The 18637-nt window shown below is 42.8% G+C and overlaps 1 protein-coding gene across 1 annotated transcript in view; it reads left to right on the top strand.

Annotated features, from left to right (window-relative positions):
• The first annotated feature begins 479 nt into the window (after positions 1-479).
• The window catches only part of PRKDC (protein kinase, DNA-activated, catalytic subunit), a 208396-nt gene continuing 190238 nt past the window's right edge, over positions 480-18637 (top strand). Inside the window, exons 1-13 of the mRNA XM_075549648.1 lie at positions 480-669; positions 4066-4142; positions 4243-4335; positions 5380-5454; positions 6454-6562; positions 7257-7369; positions 7469-7568; positions 10061-10116; positions 10200-10230; positions 11007-11164; positions 15921-16067; positions 17462-17626; positions 18256-18424. Coding sequence (XP_075405763.1) covers positions 516-669; positions 4066-4142; positions 4243-4335; positions 5380-5454; positions 6454-6562; positions 7257-7369; positions 7469-7568; positions 10061-10116; positions 10200-10230; positions 11007-11164; positions 15921-16067; positions 17462-17626; positions 18256-18424 — 1447 coding nt within the window. The 5' untranslated portion in view covers positions 480-515. The remainder of the gene's footprint in view (positions 670-4065; positions 4143-4242; positions 4336-5379; positions 5455-6453; positions 6563-7256; positions 7370-7468; positions 7569-10060; positions 10117-10199; positions 10231-11006; positions 11165-15920; positions 16068-17461; positions 17627-18255; positions 18425-18637) is intronic.

The following is an 18637-nucleotide window of genomic DNA, read 5'->3' as shown; positions in this document are numbered from 1 at the left end:
TTCCAAATGCATTTCATTTTCCAGTTTGTACAGGAATAAACTTGCACCGTTTAGGAGAGCAGACTCCCGTGGGCTCTTTTTATTTTCTGTGGTGTCTACAATACACCGCCCCCCCCCCGATTGGTCAGGGTCAGACCGTGGGGTTCCCTGACGCTTGGCGCCCTCTGGATCGAGCGCTGAGCATTCAGAAACCGACCGGCTCAGGTGCTAAGCAGGTCAAGTGTAAGCCGGCCACACGAACAGTGTCTGCACAGTGTCACGGGGCGGGGGAAGAAATCACCCACCTCCCCGCCCCGCACCCCACGAAAGGCTTGGGCCGCAGCGGCTGCAGGCCCGCCCCGCCGCTGCTTGCCGGTGAAAACCGGAACGCTGGCTTCAGCCCCGCCCCCTCCACGGAGAGCCCCGCCCTCTACGGAAGGCCTCGCCCTCCACGGAGAGCCCCGCCCCCTCGGCGCCGCGCGACGCTTTTTGGCGCCTGGGCCCGAGTGCGCAGGCGTCCGGCTGGATTCCGCGCCATGGCTGCCGCGGGTGGAGGGCTGCAAGGCTCCTTGAAGCAGCTGCAGGAGACCTTGTCCGCGGCCGATCGGGGCGCCGCCGCCATGACCAGTTATCACCTGATCCGGGGCTTGGGCCTGGAGTGCGTGCTGAGCGCCAGCGCCTCGGCTCTGGGTGGGTACCGGCCCGGGGTCCGCGTGTGGGGTGTTCAGCTTGAGCTTGAGATGTCTTGCCGTGGGTTGTTGTTCCACCTTGACTTATTTTTGCCAGGAGAGGGAAGGTGACTCACAATTACAAGTTTGAGAACATCCTTCCAAATCTGGCAGTTACCGATAGCCAAAACGAGGAGCCCTGGTGGCGCTGTCTGGTGACCGCAAGGGCTGCTTGCAACCCCATCAGCTGCTCCGAGGGAAAAGTTGAGGCTGTCGGCTCCGGTCAAGATTTACAGTCTCGTCACCTCGAGTCACAATGAGTAGATGGCAGTGGGATTTTGGTGGAGGTTAGAAAAGTAAGGGAAAGTATTTTCTTTCACCTCACCCTTTTCAAGTCCTGGATTTGCTGGTCCTACTTTTAAACCGGGTGTGAAGAGGCAAAGGCAACACTGCCTGCATGAGAGGTTAACGCCCCCCCCCCCAAAAAAAAAACCACCCAAACAAACCCTTTGTCTTGATATTGCCTCTGTTCAGCCTTTCTTTAGTTTGATAGGAAGCAGATGCCTATGTTTGTTCCTTTTTAAAACACCATCATACGGACCTCTCCAGTATCCTCTTAACTAGGGCCAGGTGAAATTTTCTTCTAAGAGGTTTGTGTTGAGTGTGCTGGGGATAGAATCTAATCGGAAGCAAGAGGCTTGCAGCTACTACAGTTCAGTAGCCACACGATAGAACAGAGTAGAACTGTCCGGGGCTTCCCAAGGCTGTACTGATTTTGGATGCCTGGGCCACATCTTTCTGTGGTGGAAAGGTGAGCGGTCAAGGCTCCTAAGAGGCTGTATAGTATTTATCTACAGGGATCCGTTAAACACCGCTACTAGGATTCCAGGTCTTACACTCACAGTTTATTTCAAATGGAACATGTTTAAACAGTTCTGCAATCGTTGACTGGCTGCAGACAAGTTCTCTAGTAACACACTTAGTCTTCTTAGGCACCAAGGTACAAAAAGAATGCAATCAGAACCGGCTTCTGATAGGATATGCTAGGCCAGTTAAATTCAAGGCAGAGGTCAGCTCAGAAGGTTATGGTGGCTTTTATGGGGGATTCCAAAGAGGCCATCTTGATAGATTTTTTTGGAGGACAAGATGATCATGGGGGTTTATGAACAGCTTTAAAGAACATTGAAACCTTCCTTGATGCGGAAGAGCCCAGGGAAGTTGCAGGAAGGAGTTTTTCCCATCACAAGAATGTGCCTGCTCATTCTCCAGAGTAATTAGGGCTGTCCTGTGAGAACATTGGGAAGCCCTGCTGAGCTCATCCTGCAGCCGGATCTTGCCCCTTCAGACTTCGTTTTGTTCCCACTACTCAACGTATAAAAGGCCCACAAGTTGAAACCCTTGAGGGTGCCAAAATTGTCATTTTAACGTGGCGTCCAGTGAACAGCACAGAGTTCTTCGGGTCAGAGAGATGGAAATACTTTCAGAAGTGTATAGATCTAGAGAGCGGACACATCAAGACCTAACAGCTTTACACCTTGATATTTTTATTTAGTAAAGGTTTGCAACATTCTAGCAATGATGCGTAATAGCAATGCTGTTAGATGAATACAGCTCGCAGTTTAACTCCACCAGTGGCTGCAGGGAATAAAGGTGAGGTTTTATGATCCCGTAAAGATTAACAGTTGCCTCAGAAACCTGCCCTGTAAGGTTTCCTTGATTCAGAATCCATTTGATGGCCTTGGGTTGCTTGTTTTTTACTTAAGTAAGTTGTTTATTTGACTTGAGATTTATATCAGAAAGGGAAATCCTGTGCTATTTGCCATAAAAACCAAACCCATTGCCATCCATTCGATTCTGATTTATAGCTGTTCTATATAGTGCAGTGTTTCAAGATTAGCAATCTGTATGGGAGCAGACTTTGGAGTCCCTGGTGGGCTTGAACCTGAACTTTTGTAGTTAGCAGCCTTACACCCCACCCACAGTGCCAGCAGGACTCTTTGCCATAATAGGATTTTACTCAGTCTGAATTCAATTTAATGGCAATAGACTTGCTTTCTTAATACCCGCCCACCCCCCCCCCCTTGCCTTTTGTTAGACATTGGTTAGACAAGGTCAACAATTCACACCCACCAGCCAATCCTTAGGAGAAAGACTAGGCTGCCTGCTTCCACCAAAACCCACAATCTTGTAATAGACTCAGTGGTGGTGTGTTTGTTTGGGTTTTATTTGCCGGTCTGGAAGTATTTTTGGTTAGCAGCCCGGGACTTAATCACTGTGATCACTCTACTAGGTAAGGATAAAAATAATATCACACTGCCAGGTTGTTCTCCCTGTGGTGGTTTCTCTTTGCTCTGATACTAGAAGCTGTGTCACCGATACATCAAACACCAGGAGGGCCACCCATGGGGGACAGATTTTAGTGGAGTTTCCAGACAAAGACTGACTGAAGAAATGCCTAGAGTTTCTTAATAAGAGGTCACACAAGGAGATTCTTGGCTAGGAATGAATGGGAGCATATGAGAGCCTGGCTGACTGGGGAGGTCTGAGTACTTGAGCACACTGCGAGGCACTGACTGGATACCCGTTCTGCCAAGGGGAACGCAGTTTCTCCTCTCCTTGGGCCTGCAAAGCAAAGCCACCTAATTGCCTGTGGCCTTGCAGTCCCACTCGTTCTTCTTCAATGACATTGGGTTTGGTGTTTCATTTTCCAGTCCCTTGAGTGGGCCCCAAGCACCTCACATTGGCACAGCCCAGTCCTTTGGTGGGGACTACAAAGACTGATTTGAAGCGCCAGATTACAGGTCACAGCATGGTAACTACTAGCATATTTGCAAGTGGAACATCAGGGATGAGGGCAAGGGGAGTCATTATTTTACCCATTTTAACCCTGTGACGCATCATGTGGAACTTCTTTCCTTGTATACAGCAGCAGCCTTAGGGGGGGGAGTGTGTTTATTATTTATAAGGCTGACTTGCAATCCCTTTTATTGTGTTTGTTGTTAGCTGCCATGGAGTTGATCATGTTTAATGATGACCCCAGAACTGCTCCATGGGGTTTCCAAGGCTGGGACCCTTGGGTAGCTGATTGCCAGTCCTGCTTTCCCAGAAAGCCGACAGCTCTGGACATGCAGTGGTTAAATGCCTGGGGAGTGCTTGACGGTTTGGACCCACCAGCTGCTCTGCAGAAGAAAGATGTGGTTAATTCCACCCTATGAATTGGAACTAACCTAATGAAAAAAAGTTGTGTGTGTGTGTTTTCCTGGGTGCCTTTGGGTGGGTTCTAACCTCCAACCTTTTGGTTCGTCGTCAAGTGCTTAACTGGTTGTGCCACCCAGGGACACTGGCAAGCACTGTAGGGTCGACCGATTGTTACTGGCATTCTTTCGGCAGCTCTCATAACTTGTTCCCTTCTGTTCAGCATTACAGATGTCCTTAGTGTTCTCCAGAGATTATGGTTTGCATGTGTTTGTGCAGAGATCCCTTGGCTTTGAAGAAGTAAGTGGACTTTTTCATCTTGGTTTTCACACCTCTTCTTTTATGCCAGTGACTTTTATTCTTACCTATGTTTATGATCTATGTATTTCTTTCATTATAGTTTCGTGATTCTAGAGAAGAAGTCCTAAAGTTTTTATATATTTTCTTAGAAAAAATTGGCCAGCAGATCACACCTTATGCTCTTGATATTAAGGTAAGGAGGTTTGTGTTGGAAATGAAGTGAGGTTTTCCTTTCCTCCCCTTTCTGTCTTTTTAAGAAGATCTAATGAGGTAAGCTTCTTTTCAGGACCGATTTTGATGACTTGTATGTAAGTTCATAATGCCTTAAAAAAAGTCATCATAGATGATTGTTTTTTTAAATTGTGGCAAAGATTACAGAATAGTTAAATGGCAGTTTTAACGAGTCCTTTAGGTAGGTAGGTCCATATTTCCTAAAGTCTGAATGCTCTCTGGATAGTAGTCTTAAAACACAGCTCTTTGGGATCTCTCCCCAAATGTGCTCTTGCCTGTCTTTCTCCCACATAAACCTAGGCACTTCACAATTTACTGTGGAATTGGTAAGACTGAATTGAATGTTTTCTTCCTCAAACTTATTAATACTTTAAACAAGTCTCCAGGTAAGTTGTTCTTATTGGTCTTGAATTTTGCTTCTGGGTCCGGTGAACCAGAACTTGATAAAGATGTATGCATTCTATCTAGGATAATTTATTAGAAAATTATAAGAGTGTGAATTATAACCATTGCTGTGTGCTGTCATGGATTCTGACTCACAACAAACCAATCTGAGGGGTGGAACTGCCCCACAGGGTTTCTAGGCTATAAGCACTGCAAATCCCACCAGCAAATCTTTTTCTCACGGAGCCATTGGGTGTGTTCCCACTGCCATCCTTCGGCTGGAAGTTAAGGACTTCATCCATTGGACCACTATAGCCCCTGCCCATAGGCTTAGCTAGTTATACCTTATTATCCTTAACGAATTATGACAGTATGGATTATAGCTAGCTGTAATTTACAAGATATTACCTTATAAATTATCGCAAATTGGATACATGCTGTTCGCTTTTAAGTATGCTTTGATATTTTCCCTCCTCTTAAAGTCTTTCTTGATTAGAATCTTAGTATTTTAGAAAGTTGCCTTTATTGGTAGAGAGCTTCACAGTTGACAAAGCGCTTCAATAGACGGTTTTTCTCACCTATTATCTTTAATGATTTTGGTCTATCTCTTTTTGAAATCTAGAATACTTGCACCAGTGTTTATACAAAAGATAAAGCTGCTAAATGTAAAATTCCGGCCTTAGACCTTCTTATTAAGGTAATTTTGTATTTCTGTGTATATTCATTTTATCTTGTATATATGTACATTATAAGATATGCTACTAGATTTGGGTGATTTGGTTTGAGTTTTGAGGGGCTAGAAGGTAGGATTGAATGTATCATTGATGTACAGATAAGATGGACATATTCCAATCATCATCTTGATATTTTGTTGTTATACTTCTCTGGGTAGCAAGGGACACATTTACGGTCATGAGAAGAATGAAGAGAAAAGAACGAAGGAGTTTGTTCTTCGTTCATCTATCACCTTTATACGCGTTAGTGAAACCTGGTAGTAGTAGGCGTTGTTAGAACATCAAAGCATCACTTCCCTGTGTATCAGGTGTTACTAAAACCTTAGCCGAGGCAGTGAGTCTCGGTGACTTTGAGGACTCTCCTCCTCTGCCTCTATTGCACGTTCACCTGCATTTCTCTTTTGAACTTTCCTCTGCTCTAACGTATGGGGTTGCCCAGAGGCAGAATCAGTTCTATGGCGGTGGGCTTCTAAAGTATCGGGTCTGCTTGGTCCTTGGTAGTAAGGACCTTTGAGAGGATAATTCAAGTCTTTTTATTGACTTCCCACTCTGCTGTATACACCTGCACCGAGTTTTGACATGAGAACCTTTTCTTTATTCTCCTCTTTTTTTTAATAAATCATTTTATTGGGGCTCATACAACTCATCACAATCCATACATACATCAACTGAGTAAAGTACCCTTATACATTTGTTGCCCTTGTCATTCTCAAAATTTGCCTTCCACTTGGGTTCCTGGAATCAGCTCATTTTCCTTTTTTCCCTTCCCCCTCCCTCCCTCCCTCCCTTCCTCACGAACCCTTAATAACTTATAAATTATTACTCTGTCCTATCTTACACTGCCCGGCGTCTCCCCTCACCCACTTTCCTGTTGCCCATCCCCCAGAGAGGAGGTTACATGTAGATCTCCGAGATCGGTTTTTATTCTCCCCTTGAGTAAATGCTAATGTGTATTTTTACAGTTACTTCAGATTTTGAGAAGTTCTAGTCTGATGGAAGAACTCAAAGTTAGAGAATTATTTATCAAATTTTATGGAGAACTTGCTCTGGGGAAAAAAATACCAGACACAGGTGAGACACATTTACAGTATTACTCCCGAATACGAATTAACCTAATTTTGTGTAGTGTGAAATGAATGTTTTATCTGTTGAGGTCTTCACAGACATAATCAATTGCCCTCCACATACTGTGTTTTTTGACAAGTGGAGGGCTTGTGGCAACCCTGTGTTGAGCGATTGTCACGTTTTGGTAATTTTCACAATATTTTAATTTTTTTCATCATGCTACTGCATACTAAATAGAGTGCAGCGTAGTCTATTACTGCAAATAGAACTTTCATCTGCCCTGGGAATAAAAAGATTTGTGTGACCTGCTTTTGCGGTTTTGTGGTAGTCTGCAGTGGACCTGCCATAACTGCAAGATATGCCTGTGTATGTTTTTTAGACTGATCCTTTTTGTAAACCAAGTGAAAATTAAAAAATGTGTAATGACCTTATTTAAGTGACTTCTATTTATGGAAGTTTTAATCTTTTCAGAATGATTCCTCTGAATAGAAATCACAGCCAATTGTAAGTGTAATTGACTTACAATAATGGTATAAGACTCATCAGGAAAATTCCACTATCCCAAACCAGATTCTTTGTACATGACTTCACTTTGGAACTAAGCAGCCTCTTATTTTTTTATTCTTTCATTTTTGTTAATTTAATCTAATTAAATAGAAATAAGTTTTTCATTTATCTGAATTTTTTTTCTTTTCTCCAGTTTTAGAAAAAATATATGAACTCCTAGGAGTATTAGGTGAAGTGCATCCTAGTGCGATGGTAAATAATTCAGAAAAACTGTTCCGGGCTTTTTTGGGCGAACTTAAGACCCAGGTATGATGTGTACCTATGATGAACGTTAGAATATGCAGCGTTGGTAGACCTGGATGTGTTCTCCCTTTGAACGCGATCTTGTTAATTCTTTTCTTTCAGATGACTTCCACAGTAAGGGAGCCCAAACTGCCTGTTGTGGCGGGATGTCTGAAGGGCTTGACTTCACTGCTGTGTAACTTCACTAAATCCACTGAGGAAGGTATCGCTTTGCTTCACTTGATATCCTTTCACTCGCCCAAAACTAGAAGGCTCTGCAAGAATTGCCAACGGTTTATTTTTTAAAAAACACTTTGGGACCAATTTTAGATTCATAAGCTATTCCCTGTCACCAGATTTCGTTATTGTTGGCATTGTTTATAACTACAACCTAAGATCGTGACATTGATGTGATCCAGTGCTCTGACTCAGATTTCAGCAGTTGTGTGTGCAGGTATAGGTGTGTCTGTGTGTCCATGCGTGTTTCTTTTGTTGTATGTAGTCATACCCCATTTTATGTATCTTAATGGCACAGATGCATCTTCCTCCTTAAGTTAAAAAGTTTTTCCATTTCTTTAACCATTTACCTATTGAAGGACATATGGTTTGTTCCCCATTTTTGACTCTCATGAACAGAGCCCCTCTGAGCAGTCGGTCGTGCGCACACAGTGGCACAGGGACGACATCGAGGACACTCCAACGCCACACCAGCCCCAGGCTGATTGCATTCACCCTCCTTCCTCCTTTCCCCCTTTGTGACACGGACCGTCTCTCCCACGGCACACTCTTGCTCTGCTGAGTTTGACCATTTGTTGCAGTCCCCTAGGACTCAGGCAGTACTCACGACGATTAGGGAGCTAACAGGTTACAACATAGTAAGCCAGACTGACCGGCACCTCTCTCGTCCTCGGCTCCCCAGCTTGGAGGTCCTTTGACTTTTGCCTTGCTCCATGTGCTGGGGAGACCACTATGCTGTCTCTTGGTCTCCTTACTGCTCCTCTGCTCTGCCTCGTGGTCCTGGTGCTGCAGCCTCTACTGCCTCTGCCGTTTCAGGCAGGGATCGTTCCCTGTTCCACTGGTGGCTCTTCTTTCTTGATGGGCACTGGAGTATCTCTCCTCCTACTTCTGAGCTGGCTCGCTCTCACTCGTACCCAACAAAAGGGTAACACTGACCAATATCCAAGTTTGCGCCCCATATCCATACCTATTCACTGGAGAGGTGTTACAGAGTCTTTGGACAGAGAATTATATTAAGCTATTTTAATTCACCTCACATGGTAGATACATGTTTATTTTTTAAAGAACCTGTCAGACTTTTCTAGAGTGACTATATTATTATATATTCCCTCCAGCCGTGGATGAGTGACATGGTTTCTCTAGATCTTGCCATCATTTGCTATTACCGGTTTTGTTTTTTAGTTTTAGCCATTCACTGTGGGTTTTTATTTTTGAATTTTCAGTCATTTTTTGTGTGTGAAAAAGTACATATCAAAACATTTACTCATACAAGTTCTACATTTACAGTTCAATTATATATATGATTTATGTAATATATGATACATGTCTGGATTACATTTACAGTCAAAGTAGTACATATTGATTATATTTTTTTTATGTGAGGAAAACCCTTTAGAGACTGTGTGGCAGAGAGAGCAAAGAAACCGGGCAGCGATATGGAATAGGGAGCGATATGGAATAGGGAGGTTTTTAGAAACAGATACAAGGCATTCCTGTACGGGACTCGCCCACCAAAGAGGGTGAGGTTGTCAGAGGAGGATGAGCAGTGGTTGAAAGCATAGTGCCATTGCTACCGCTGGATCGTCAAGCTTTCCTTGATCCGTCTGACTTCCTAGCCTTGTGGTCCCACCTGCTTGTTCCACATGAGCAGGGCCTGAGCATTGCCTAGACCCTCTTTATCAACTTGTTTGTTTTCATCCTTATTTCCTATTAGAACTGACTCCCTAATGCCCACTTAGGATTTTAGACTCAATTCAAATGCTCCTCTGTCAGTAAAGGCTTTGTGAACATCTGTAGCCAGAAAAAAAAAAATCTCATTGTACTGGATGTAGGCTCTGCCTTCAACATGTGTCAGTCCTTGTAATCAAAGCAATCAGTCCTGAACCTCTGCTATTGGGGGCACTGTTTTAAAGGAGAGAAATTAGAAATGAAGAAAGCGTGTTTCTGTGTAGTTGGCAATAAACAATGTGTTGGGAACAGTTATAGAACTAACTGTAATGGAAATCAGACAATGTTATATGAACCTCATTTAACCTCATTTTACCTTTCTTTGTCATTCTCATAATAACTTCCACGTATGTGAGAACATTGTAAAAAAATGGCCTTGAATGATTTATTACATTTATTCTTTGAGATAATCCTAAGCAATATATATAGAGACAGAGAGTCCTCTTTTATAGAGTAAAATAAACTTTGAGAAGTGATCTGATTGAGCTTGTAAATAATAAATTGGAATTTAGACCCATGTTGTTGTTATTTTGGATGTTTTCTTCCACTTTGCTACAATAATAACCTGTGCAACTCTCGGGCGAGTCCGTGTAAGTGCTGTGAGATGTTCCTTCTGAATTTTCCAAGGTTCCTTTGGTTACTAAAGATGTGCAGGCTGCAGTGGAGCTGCTTCTTGTAAAGTTGCTTGCAGTTCAAATGACATTGGCGTTAGACTTTGTAATCGAGGCTGCTTTTTTGGTATTCTTTCAGATCCCCAGACTTCAAAGGAGATTTTTGATTTTGCAATAAAGGCAATTTCCCCTCAGGTAGGGTGAATATTACATTAATTTTCTTAGAGGTGAAACTTTAGATGTCAAACATTGATGGCAATTTTTTTTTTCTGCAATAGATTGACCTGAAGAGATACGCGGTACCCTCAGGTATGGCTCTCTATCTAAGGAACTATAATTTCTTAGATTACCAAATTAATGTCATAAATTGATGATTGCTTAAATGACAAGGTTAAGTAAACGTGATTTTTATGCAAAAATATTTACAGAGACTTTTTGGGCATCACAAAAGTGGTTAAAATAGCCACACTTAGAATAGATGACTTATTTTTTATATTGTATTTATTTTACTTTTGAACATACAAATAGCAAAACGTACACCAATTCAACAGTTTCTGCATGTACAATGCAGTGAAATTCTTTTTCTTAAATTATTTTTTAATCATTTTATTGGGGGCTCATACAGCTCTTATTACAATCCACACATCCATCCATTGTGTCAAGCACATTTGTACATTTGTTGCCATCATCATTCTCAAAACATTTTCTTTCTACTTGAACAGTAATATTCTTTAATTGTATAACCGTTCACAATCTTTCCTGAGTTGTTCCTCCCCCTTAACATAAACTAGTGCCCCTAAGATTAGATGAAGTTGTTTCCAATAAATTATGGAGGGCCTCTTTTTCTGAATCAATCCCTACCCTCCTCTTGCTCCTCAGTTGCGGTTCTCTGGCATGCTGGAGCCTGTCCGTTAAGGTGGCGGCTGTTGGTGTCAGCACTCCAGTAGATCCCCCAGTAGTTTAATCCTAGCAGAATCACATTGGCCTGAATACAGCTTGGATTTTGAGACAAACGGGGAGCTTTCTCGGTTTATTTTTTTGTGGTTTTGGGTTGCCCTATTTTAAATATGAGTTTGTGGTTGCAGCTGGCCTGCGCTTGTTTGCCCTGCATGCATCCCAGTTCAGCACCTGCCTTTTGGACAACTACACGTCTTTATTTGAAGTGCTCTCAAAGTGGTGTGGTCATACCAATGTCGAGCTGAAGAAAGCTGCGCATGCGGCCTTGGATTCCTTTCTGAAACAGGTACTACACGTTCAGCATTCATTTAAAGATTCTTTTTGTACACACATCTATAATTCTAATCTTGTGCATATCTCTTTGAATGATAAAACATAACTCGATCTGTTATCTTCTGTAGTAAAGGAGCGTTATTATCGATCAGCTTTCTAAGTGGGCACTGAAAGAAAGCTGAGAGGATTCCAGGTGAGGTACCTGGCCTCTGAGCCAGGGTGCAGGCGAAGTGGGGTCACGAGGGGAAGGAAAGGCGACTCATGGCTGACTTCAGAGTTGGGTGGGCAACGAGGTGGGGCGAGGAGCCTCTGTTCATGGTAGAGGTGCTGGTGCCTGGGATAAGACAAAGTGCCTGTTTCAGTCCCTTTGAGGTCAGGGAGAGCCTGCTTGTCCTTGTCCTATTTCCATTTGGATGGGATGTGTCCAGATGTTGAACCTGCCAATGTGGAAACGTGTTACGCTAGGCAAGGAGAGCTGAAAGAGCCAAATGTATCTGACATACTTGCTGTACAGGCTGAGAGCACGGGCCTCAGAGTGCTTTGTCATCTCTGATGGGACGAGCTGCAGGTTCGTAGAGTTTTGTTTGAAGCGGTGTTGCAAACAGGTAAATGGTAGTTAAATTCCTAGGCTAGTCTGTGAGCCATCAAAGCCATGGTGTAAATGGGATTGGCATGAAATCCAGAGCCAGCATGTGCAGAGGGAGGGTCACGAAAAGAAGTTACCATCGTTTCTAGTTGTGGGCCTTTCTCCAACAAAACCGCAGAATTCGTGTTCTTTGCCCTTTGGATCTTGATCTCATCTTGCCTCTCTTCACTTCATAAGTCTCCCTGCTGTTCTGCCGCTTCCCATCAGGTTTAGCCTTGCTTCCGAATTATTGTGGGCGTTACAGTGACCGTTTCTTCCTGTTTCCTTAAGAACTACGGTGTCTGCTTCATTTGACAGATTTTAGTTGCTAAGGAAAATGAAAGTTGGAGAATATTTTTTTTAGCTATTTAACATAAATATTTTTGGATCTCAATAAACATGTTCAAATAAATCTCGTAGAGGTGGAATTTTGGACTTTATTACTCATGTGAATACAGGAGTGTGCTGGTCTGGGTTGACGAGAGAAACAAATTCATGGACACACTCATGTGCATCAGAAAGAGCTTTATATAAAAGTTCAATTGCATATTAAGAAACATGCCAGCCCCGTCCAGATCAAATCCATAAGTCCAGTATTAGCCATATGTCGAATACTGGTCCATAAATTCCTCTTCAGACTCAAACACAACACATCCAATGACACGGAATGCAGGAAGATCACAGGCCAGTGGGTGGAATGTCTTGTAGATCCAGTATCGGTGGAAGGATCTCAGCGCTGGCAGGGTCTCCACGTGACTTCTCCAGCTTCAGGGCCCTGGCTGCCATCAACAGAGCCCCATGTGTCTTGTTAACAACAATGTCTCATAGGGAGTGAGTGAGTTTCCCACCTCCCGCCAGCTATTTTATCTCCTTAGCACCTCCAAAGCCGGTCATCAAGCTGTGACCTGATTGACAGGCTAGACTCCATCCGTCCACAAATCGACACCAGATTATGTAACTACCACAAGGTGTATCGGACCTGGTGGGGGAAATGGACTTGTGTGGTGGCATCCCTGAACCCTGGTTCCAGACTATGTCCACATTAAAAAAAAAAAAATTCTCTCATTTTTAATAATTGTGTTTTGGGTAAAATTTTGTAGAGCAAAATAAAATACCCACAGTATAACAGAACACTTCTCACTTCCTCCTTGTGTTTCCTCTATTAGCTCTCTTCCTTCTTACTCCTTACTGCCCTTTGAGCTTTGTTTTCCATCTCGATCTTGGTTGTTGTGCTAATGAGTGTGAGCCTCTTGGTGCTGTTGTTCACCTTATAGGCCTGTCTATCATTTGGCTGAAAGAAGAGCCACCATGGTGAGTTCATTTCCAGGCTGGAGGATGCTGCAAGTATGCCATAGGCTCCACCATTCCAGTAAACCTGGCCTTTTCTCTAATTTTTAGTTTTGTTCCACATTTCGGAAGAAATGATCAAGTCAATGAGCTGTGCAGAAAATTTCCAAGAGCAGCTCCATAAGACAAAGTAAAAGGTAATACAATGTGCAGGGACCTGAGTTTGAAAACCAAAAAGGATGAACACGCTCAGCACATCTTAACTGAAAGAACTCAAGAAAAAACCTGAAGCCTTGAGTTGCAGTACTGAAAGATTCTATGGGCAAAATATTGAATGATGCAGGAAACATGAAAAGAAGATGGAAAAAGTGCACAGAATCGCTGTTCTACAAAGAACTAACCAATGTTCAGTCATTTTAAGAGGTAGCAGGTGAGGAAGAACCAGTAATTCTGAAGGAAGAAGTCCAAACTGCATTGAAGGCCTTAGCCAAAAACAAGGCTCCGGGATCCTTTGTGTGTTATTGTTTGCTTCTCTCTGTGCTTTCAGAGTTCTGTCTTTAATTGTTGAGACCCTAATTGTGATGTGTCTTGGTGTAGAACTCTTTAGGTTTATTTTACAGTGCCTAAGATTCTTTGAGCTTCTGAGATTTGTAGATTCATGTGCTCCATTAGATTGGAGTTACTTCTTTTAATTATTTCTTCAGATGTTATTTCTGCCCGTTTGCCTCATCTCATTTTCGAATTCCCATGTTACATATGTTAGATCTCTTAGCCTGGAGTTTTGTTAACCTGTGCTCAGCCTTTTGGGGTTTGTTCTTGTTCTTCTTCAGCACCTATACATTTAAGTATTTTATCATCTACTCCTGTAAAGAGTTATCGTTTAGGAAACTCACGGCGGCAGTTTCACTGTTCTGTAGGGTCGCAATGAGTTGGCATCGATTCGATGGCGGTGAGTTTGGGTTTTTAATCCAGCAACCATTCTTCTGGTGGCTTCCGGGCTCAGCAAGCACAGTATGTGGGCAACTCCATATTGCTCTCTGTTTCAGCAAACCTCTGGAAGTTGCGATCTGCTTCATTCAGAATACATTTTTGTGCAGACTTCCTCCCCATTTTTGCCTCATCTCCTTTTGCCCCTTTCTCTGGAACGAACATGAACATGTTTGCAGCTCTTTTTCAGAGAATGTCTTTCTGAAGCCCATTTCAAAAGCTGGTTGAGACAGCGACTGTGGGGGCACATAGAAAGAGCACTGGGGGTGGTGTGGGTTACACATTTAGTGGCTAAACACAAGGCAAGTGTTTCGAACCCCCAGCCACTGCCCCACCTGCAAATGGTAAGGCTAGCTACCCCTTTAAAAATCAAAAGTGTTGAAAGTGCAGAGGGGCAGTTCTGCTGTGTCCTCTAGGGTGCCACTGAGTTAGAATCGACTCGATGGCAGTGACACATCGCCACCACTTTCATCGAGTGGATTCTGATTTATAGTGATCCTTAGAGTGTTTCCGAGGCCATAAATCTTTATGGGAACAGATAACCTCGTTTCTCTCCTGGGGAGTGACTGGTTGTTTGAACTGTTGATCTTGTGCTTACCCAACAGCACCATCAAGACTCAGGAACATCATAGTAGTGCCTAATTAAACAAAGGAGCCCGGCTGGTGCAATGATTAAGTGTCTTACTGTTCATAGAAATGTTGGCAGTTTGAACCCATGATCTGGCAGTCTGCTTCCATAAGGATAACAGCCTGGGAAACCCTACTAGGCATTTCTGCTCTGTTCAAGAATGTTGCTCTGAGTTGCCCTCAACTCAATAGCACACAGTTGTTCTAACCCACACGAGATCAGATCACGCACCAATTAATTAAAAGCCTGTGTTAGTCCGGGTAGACTAGAGACACAAATTCATGGACACTCATGTGTATAAGAGAGTTTTATATAAAGGGTAATTGTACATTAAGAAAGCATCCCAACCCAGTATAGTACAAGTCCATAAGTCCGATATTAGTCCATATGTCCAATACCAGTCTATAAAGTTCTCTTCAGACTCATGAAACACATGCAGTGAGACTGAATGCAGGATGATCGCAGGCCAGTGGGCAGAAGTCTTTGGATCCAGTGGTGTTGTGAGCATCTCAGCGCTGGCAGGGGTCTCCACGTAACTTCTCCAGTTCCCAGGGCATGGGGTCCATCAGCATAGTGCCATGTGTCTTGTCAGTAGAGCGTCTCCAAGGGAATGAGCAGAGAGAGTGGGTCTCCTGCCTCCAAGGAGCAAAAACAGAATTTCCAAGATTTCTCAGGAGAAGGCCATGCCCACACAAGAGACCTCCTGGGCTATGATCCGATTGACAGACTACACTCCACCCCCTCACTCTAAATCCTCTCAAGTCCCAATTGCTACCAGATTATGTAACTACCACAACCCTAGAGAGGAGGTTAGAGCCTGGAAAGCTGTTGATCTGGAACCAAGAAAAGTAAAAGGTCTTTATAGTCAACTTAAGGCAGTGGGCTGGCTTAAGGGGAACAGTATTTGCTTATTTGGGCAGGCATGGTACTGGGAGGGGCTAAGAGGGAGCATCGGTAGGGAATAACTCTTGAGTTTGGCCCGACCGATTACATTTCTTGCTCCCTGGGCAAGCAGGATCTGTGGAGGGGTCGGGAGACATCTGGAGGGCGGGAAGGTCTGTCAGGATTTCAGGAGTGGGTAGGGGCATCCAGTTGCTGACAGGGTTGAGCACAGAGAGCGAAGGTGGTTTTAAACCAGATGGAGGGCTTTATGCAGCAACATCACCGTAACAAACCTCTCCCCCTAGTCTAGATGATTGTATTTTGCTGTTCAGGATCTCTCATAGTGACTATTCATTACAGGTTTCTGTTACGGTGTCGAGAGATGCAGAAAGGCATAAGAGTACCCTGCAGTATTTCATGAAACAATTCTACGAGATCATCAGGAACATGGACTCCAGCCACAAGGAGCTGTCAATTGCTATTCGTGGATATGGGCTGTTTGCAGGAGTATGGCTTACTCATTTCCTTTTTTCAAAAAAAATTTTCACTTGATCTTTAAAACATACCTTATTGCATTTCTTAACAGCATCTTACATTAATGACAGTATTATTGCTTTTGGAATTGTTAGTCGGTTATTACCAGTTGTTACGTGCTGACTACTCAGGAGAAAGATGAGACTGCTCCCATAAGGATTTGCAGTCTGGGAAATCTGACTCTGCCCCACAGGGTTGCTGTGAGCTGAAATTGACTCAGTGACTCTGGGTACTATGTCTGAAGATTATTTATATGCATTATTGCAAGGTTTCATAACTCCCATGAACTCCATTTTCTTTTTTTGTTGTTCCTGTTGATGTCTTTAAGTATTTGAAATGCAGAGCAGACAATGTGAAATGGCTCTGAAGAGGAGAGCATGCATTGCTAGCACTGTGCATTCTTCTCACCTGTTTCCACTTACTTCGTGTCTGTAGCCGTGGGGTGAGTCTTAGAAGTCATTCAGATACTGGAGGAGACTGGCCCAAAATTGGGAGCCAAAAGAACCTTTCAAATATTGGGCGTTGTGTAGAGGTAGCAAGCAATATGAGACTTATATTTCAAGAAGACGGCCTTGGTTGAGTGTACAACTCAACACATAAGATTCCAGTTACGGACTGAATTGTTGGCCTTTTTGCATAATATCCCTGTGGGACCAGGGCCCATACTTCACTTGTGTTTGGCTTTCACCATCTAAATAGTGCATAAAATACACGAAGGATGTCAAAATGAATTACGACTAGGGTTCCAGGTCATGGGTTCATTCCAAATAAAATGTGTTTAAAGAGCTCTATTATATGATGTATATCGAAAAGGCCACATGCATTCTTCAGAGAAGACTTAGAGCAGCGGTTCTCAGCCTGTGTTTTTGGGGGTCTAATGACCCTTTCACAGAGGTTGACAGATTCCTAACAGCAGCAAAATGACAGTTATGAAGGAGCAACGAAAATAATTTTATGATTGGGAGGTCACCACAACATGAGGCACTATATTAAAGGGTTACGACTTAGGAAGGTTGAGAACCACTGGCTTAGAGAGATGGAAACACCTTCAGTGTATTGAGACCTCAATGGAGGATATGTCACTAAGGATTACCTTCACATTTTGGTATTTTATTTAGTAAACATTACTATAATTTTGTAGCAGTACTTTGTGACTTACCCTCACAGTTGACAATCAGTAAATACTCTGTGATTATTCTACAATCATTTCATAAAAATATGTTATATTTTAAATCTGTATTTCCTCTCCATCAAAAGGCTTGTTAATATTTAAGTTTGTAACCACATGGCTTAATATGATATATTCAATATGCTTCTTTGATGTTGCTAAGATTGGTGACTCTGTTTTTGGTTGTCCTTTTCTTAAGCCTTGTAAGGCGATCAGTGCTGAAAATGTGGACTGGATGTATGTTGAGCTCATCCAGCGCTGCAGACAGATGTTCCTGACGCAGAGTGACACTGCAGAAGACCATACTTACCAGTTGCCAAGTTTCCTCCAATCCATTGCTAGTGTCTTGCTTTACCTTGACACTGTAAGTGAAGAGCTTGCTAAACTAAGCACAATTTTGAGTCAACCCCAGTTCCTCAAGTAATTTAATGACAATCATGATCTCTATTGCATTTGGTACTCTTGTAAGTAAAGTTACATTTTAAAATTTTTAAAAAATTAATTCAGTTATTTAAAAAATTTAAAAGCATTTTAATGGAGGCTTGTACAATTCTGATCACAATCCATGCATACATCAGTTGTGTCAAGAACATATACACATTTGTTGCCATCATCATTCTCAAAACATTTGCCTTCTACTTGAGCCCTTAATATCTGCTGTTTAAATTGGTTTTTTTTTGTGTGTGTGTGTCAATAGATTTATTGCAAAGGAGGGGAAATTCCTTTTTTTTTTTTAAACTCATTTTGCCTTCATAAAAGGTTAGGAGTTACCCCTTGGGACAGACCAGCACACCAAATATCATTCAAGTGTTTTTCTTCCCATTTTTCTTAGGCAATCACAATGATAAATGCCAACCTAGTAAATTAGATAAAAACACTGAGTTTGTAATGTATCTAGTGTCTGCCTGAGTTGTGATTACTTTGAACGCTGTGCCACTCATGCTTTCCATGATCCCCGCCCTTCCCTGTTTCTGTGCTCTGGGCTTCTGGCAGGTGCCTGTGGTGTACACTCCAGTTCTGGAGCACCTTGTGGTGGTGCAGATAGACAGTTTCCCACAGTACAGTCCGAAGATGCAGCTGGTGTGTTGCAGAGCCATAGTGAAGGTTTTGCTGGTCTTAGCCAACAAAGGACCAGTGCTCTGGAATTCCATTGGTACTGTGGGTAAGTTGGGATTTACTGGAATTTTTTATGATGATGAATAGCTAACGCTATTTGATGCAGGTAAAGAAAATCTGGCTGCCTAATTCATTCGTGTGTTGATGCCTAATTGGGAACTCCTAATACTTCAGTGAAGCAGATTGCCTTTTTATATACTTTTAAAAAAATTCTTTTCTCCCTCTGCTTCTTCATCTCAACATTAATTTAAATCCCAAA

This window comes from Tenrec ecaudatus, chromosome 5 (genome assembly GCF_050624435.1).
Source record: "Tenrec ecaudatus isolate mTenEca1 chromosome 5, mTenEca1.hap1, whole genome shotgun sequence".
Classification (NCBI taxonomy): Eukaryota; Metazoa; Chordata; class Mammalia; order Afrosoricida; family Tenrecidae; genus Tenrec; species Tenrec ecaudatus.
The sequence above is the reverse complement of the archived record's forward strand: the minus strand, read 5'-3'. Positions and strand labels throughout refer to the sequence as shown.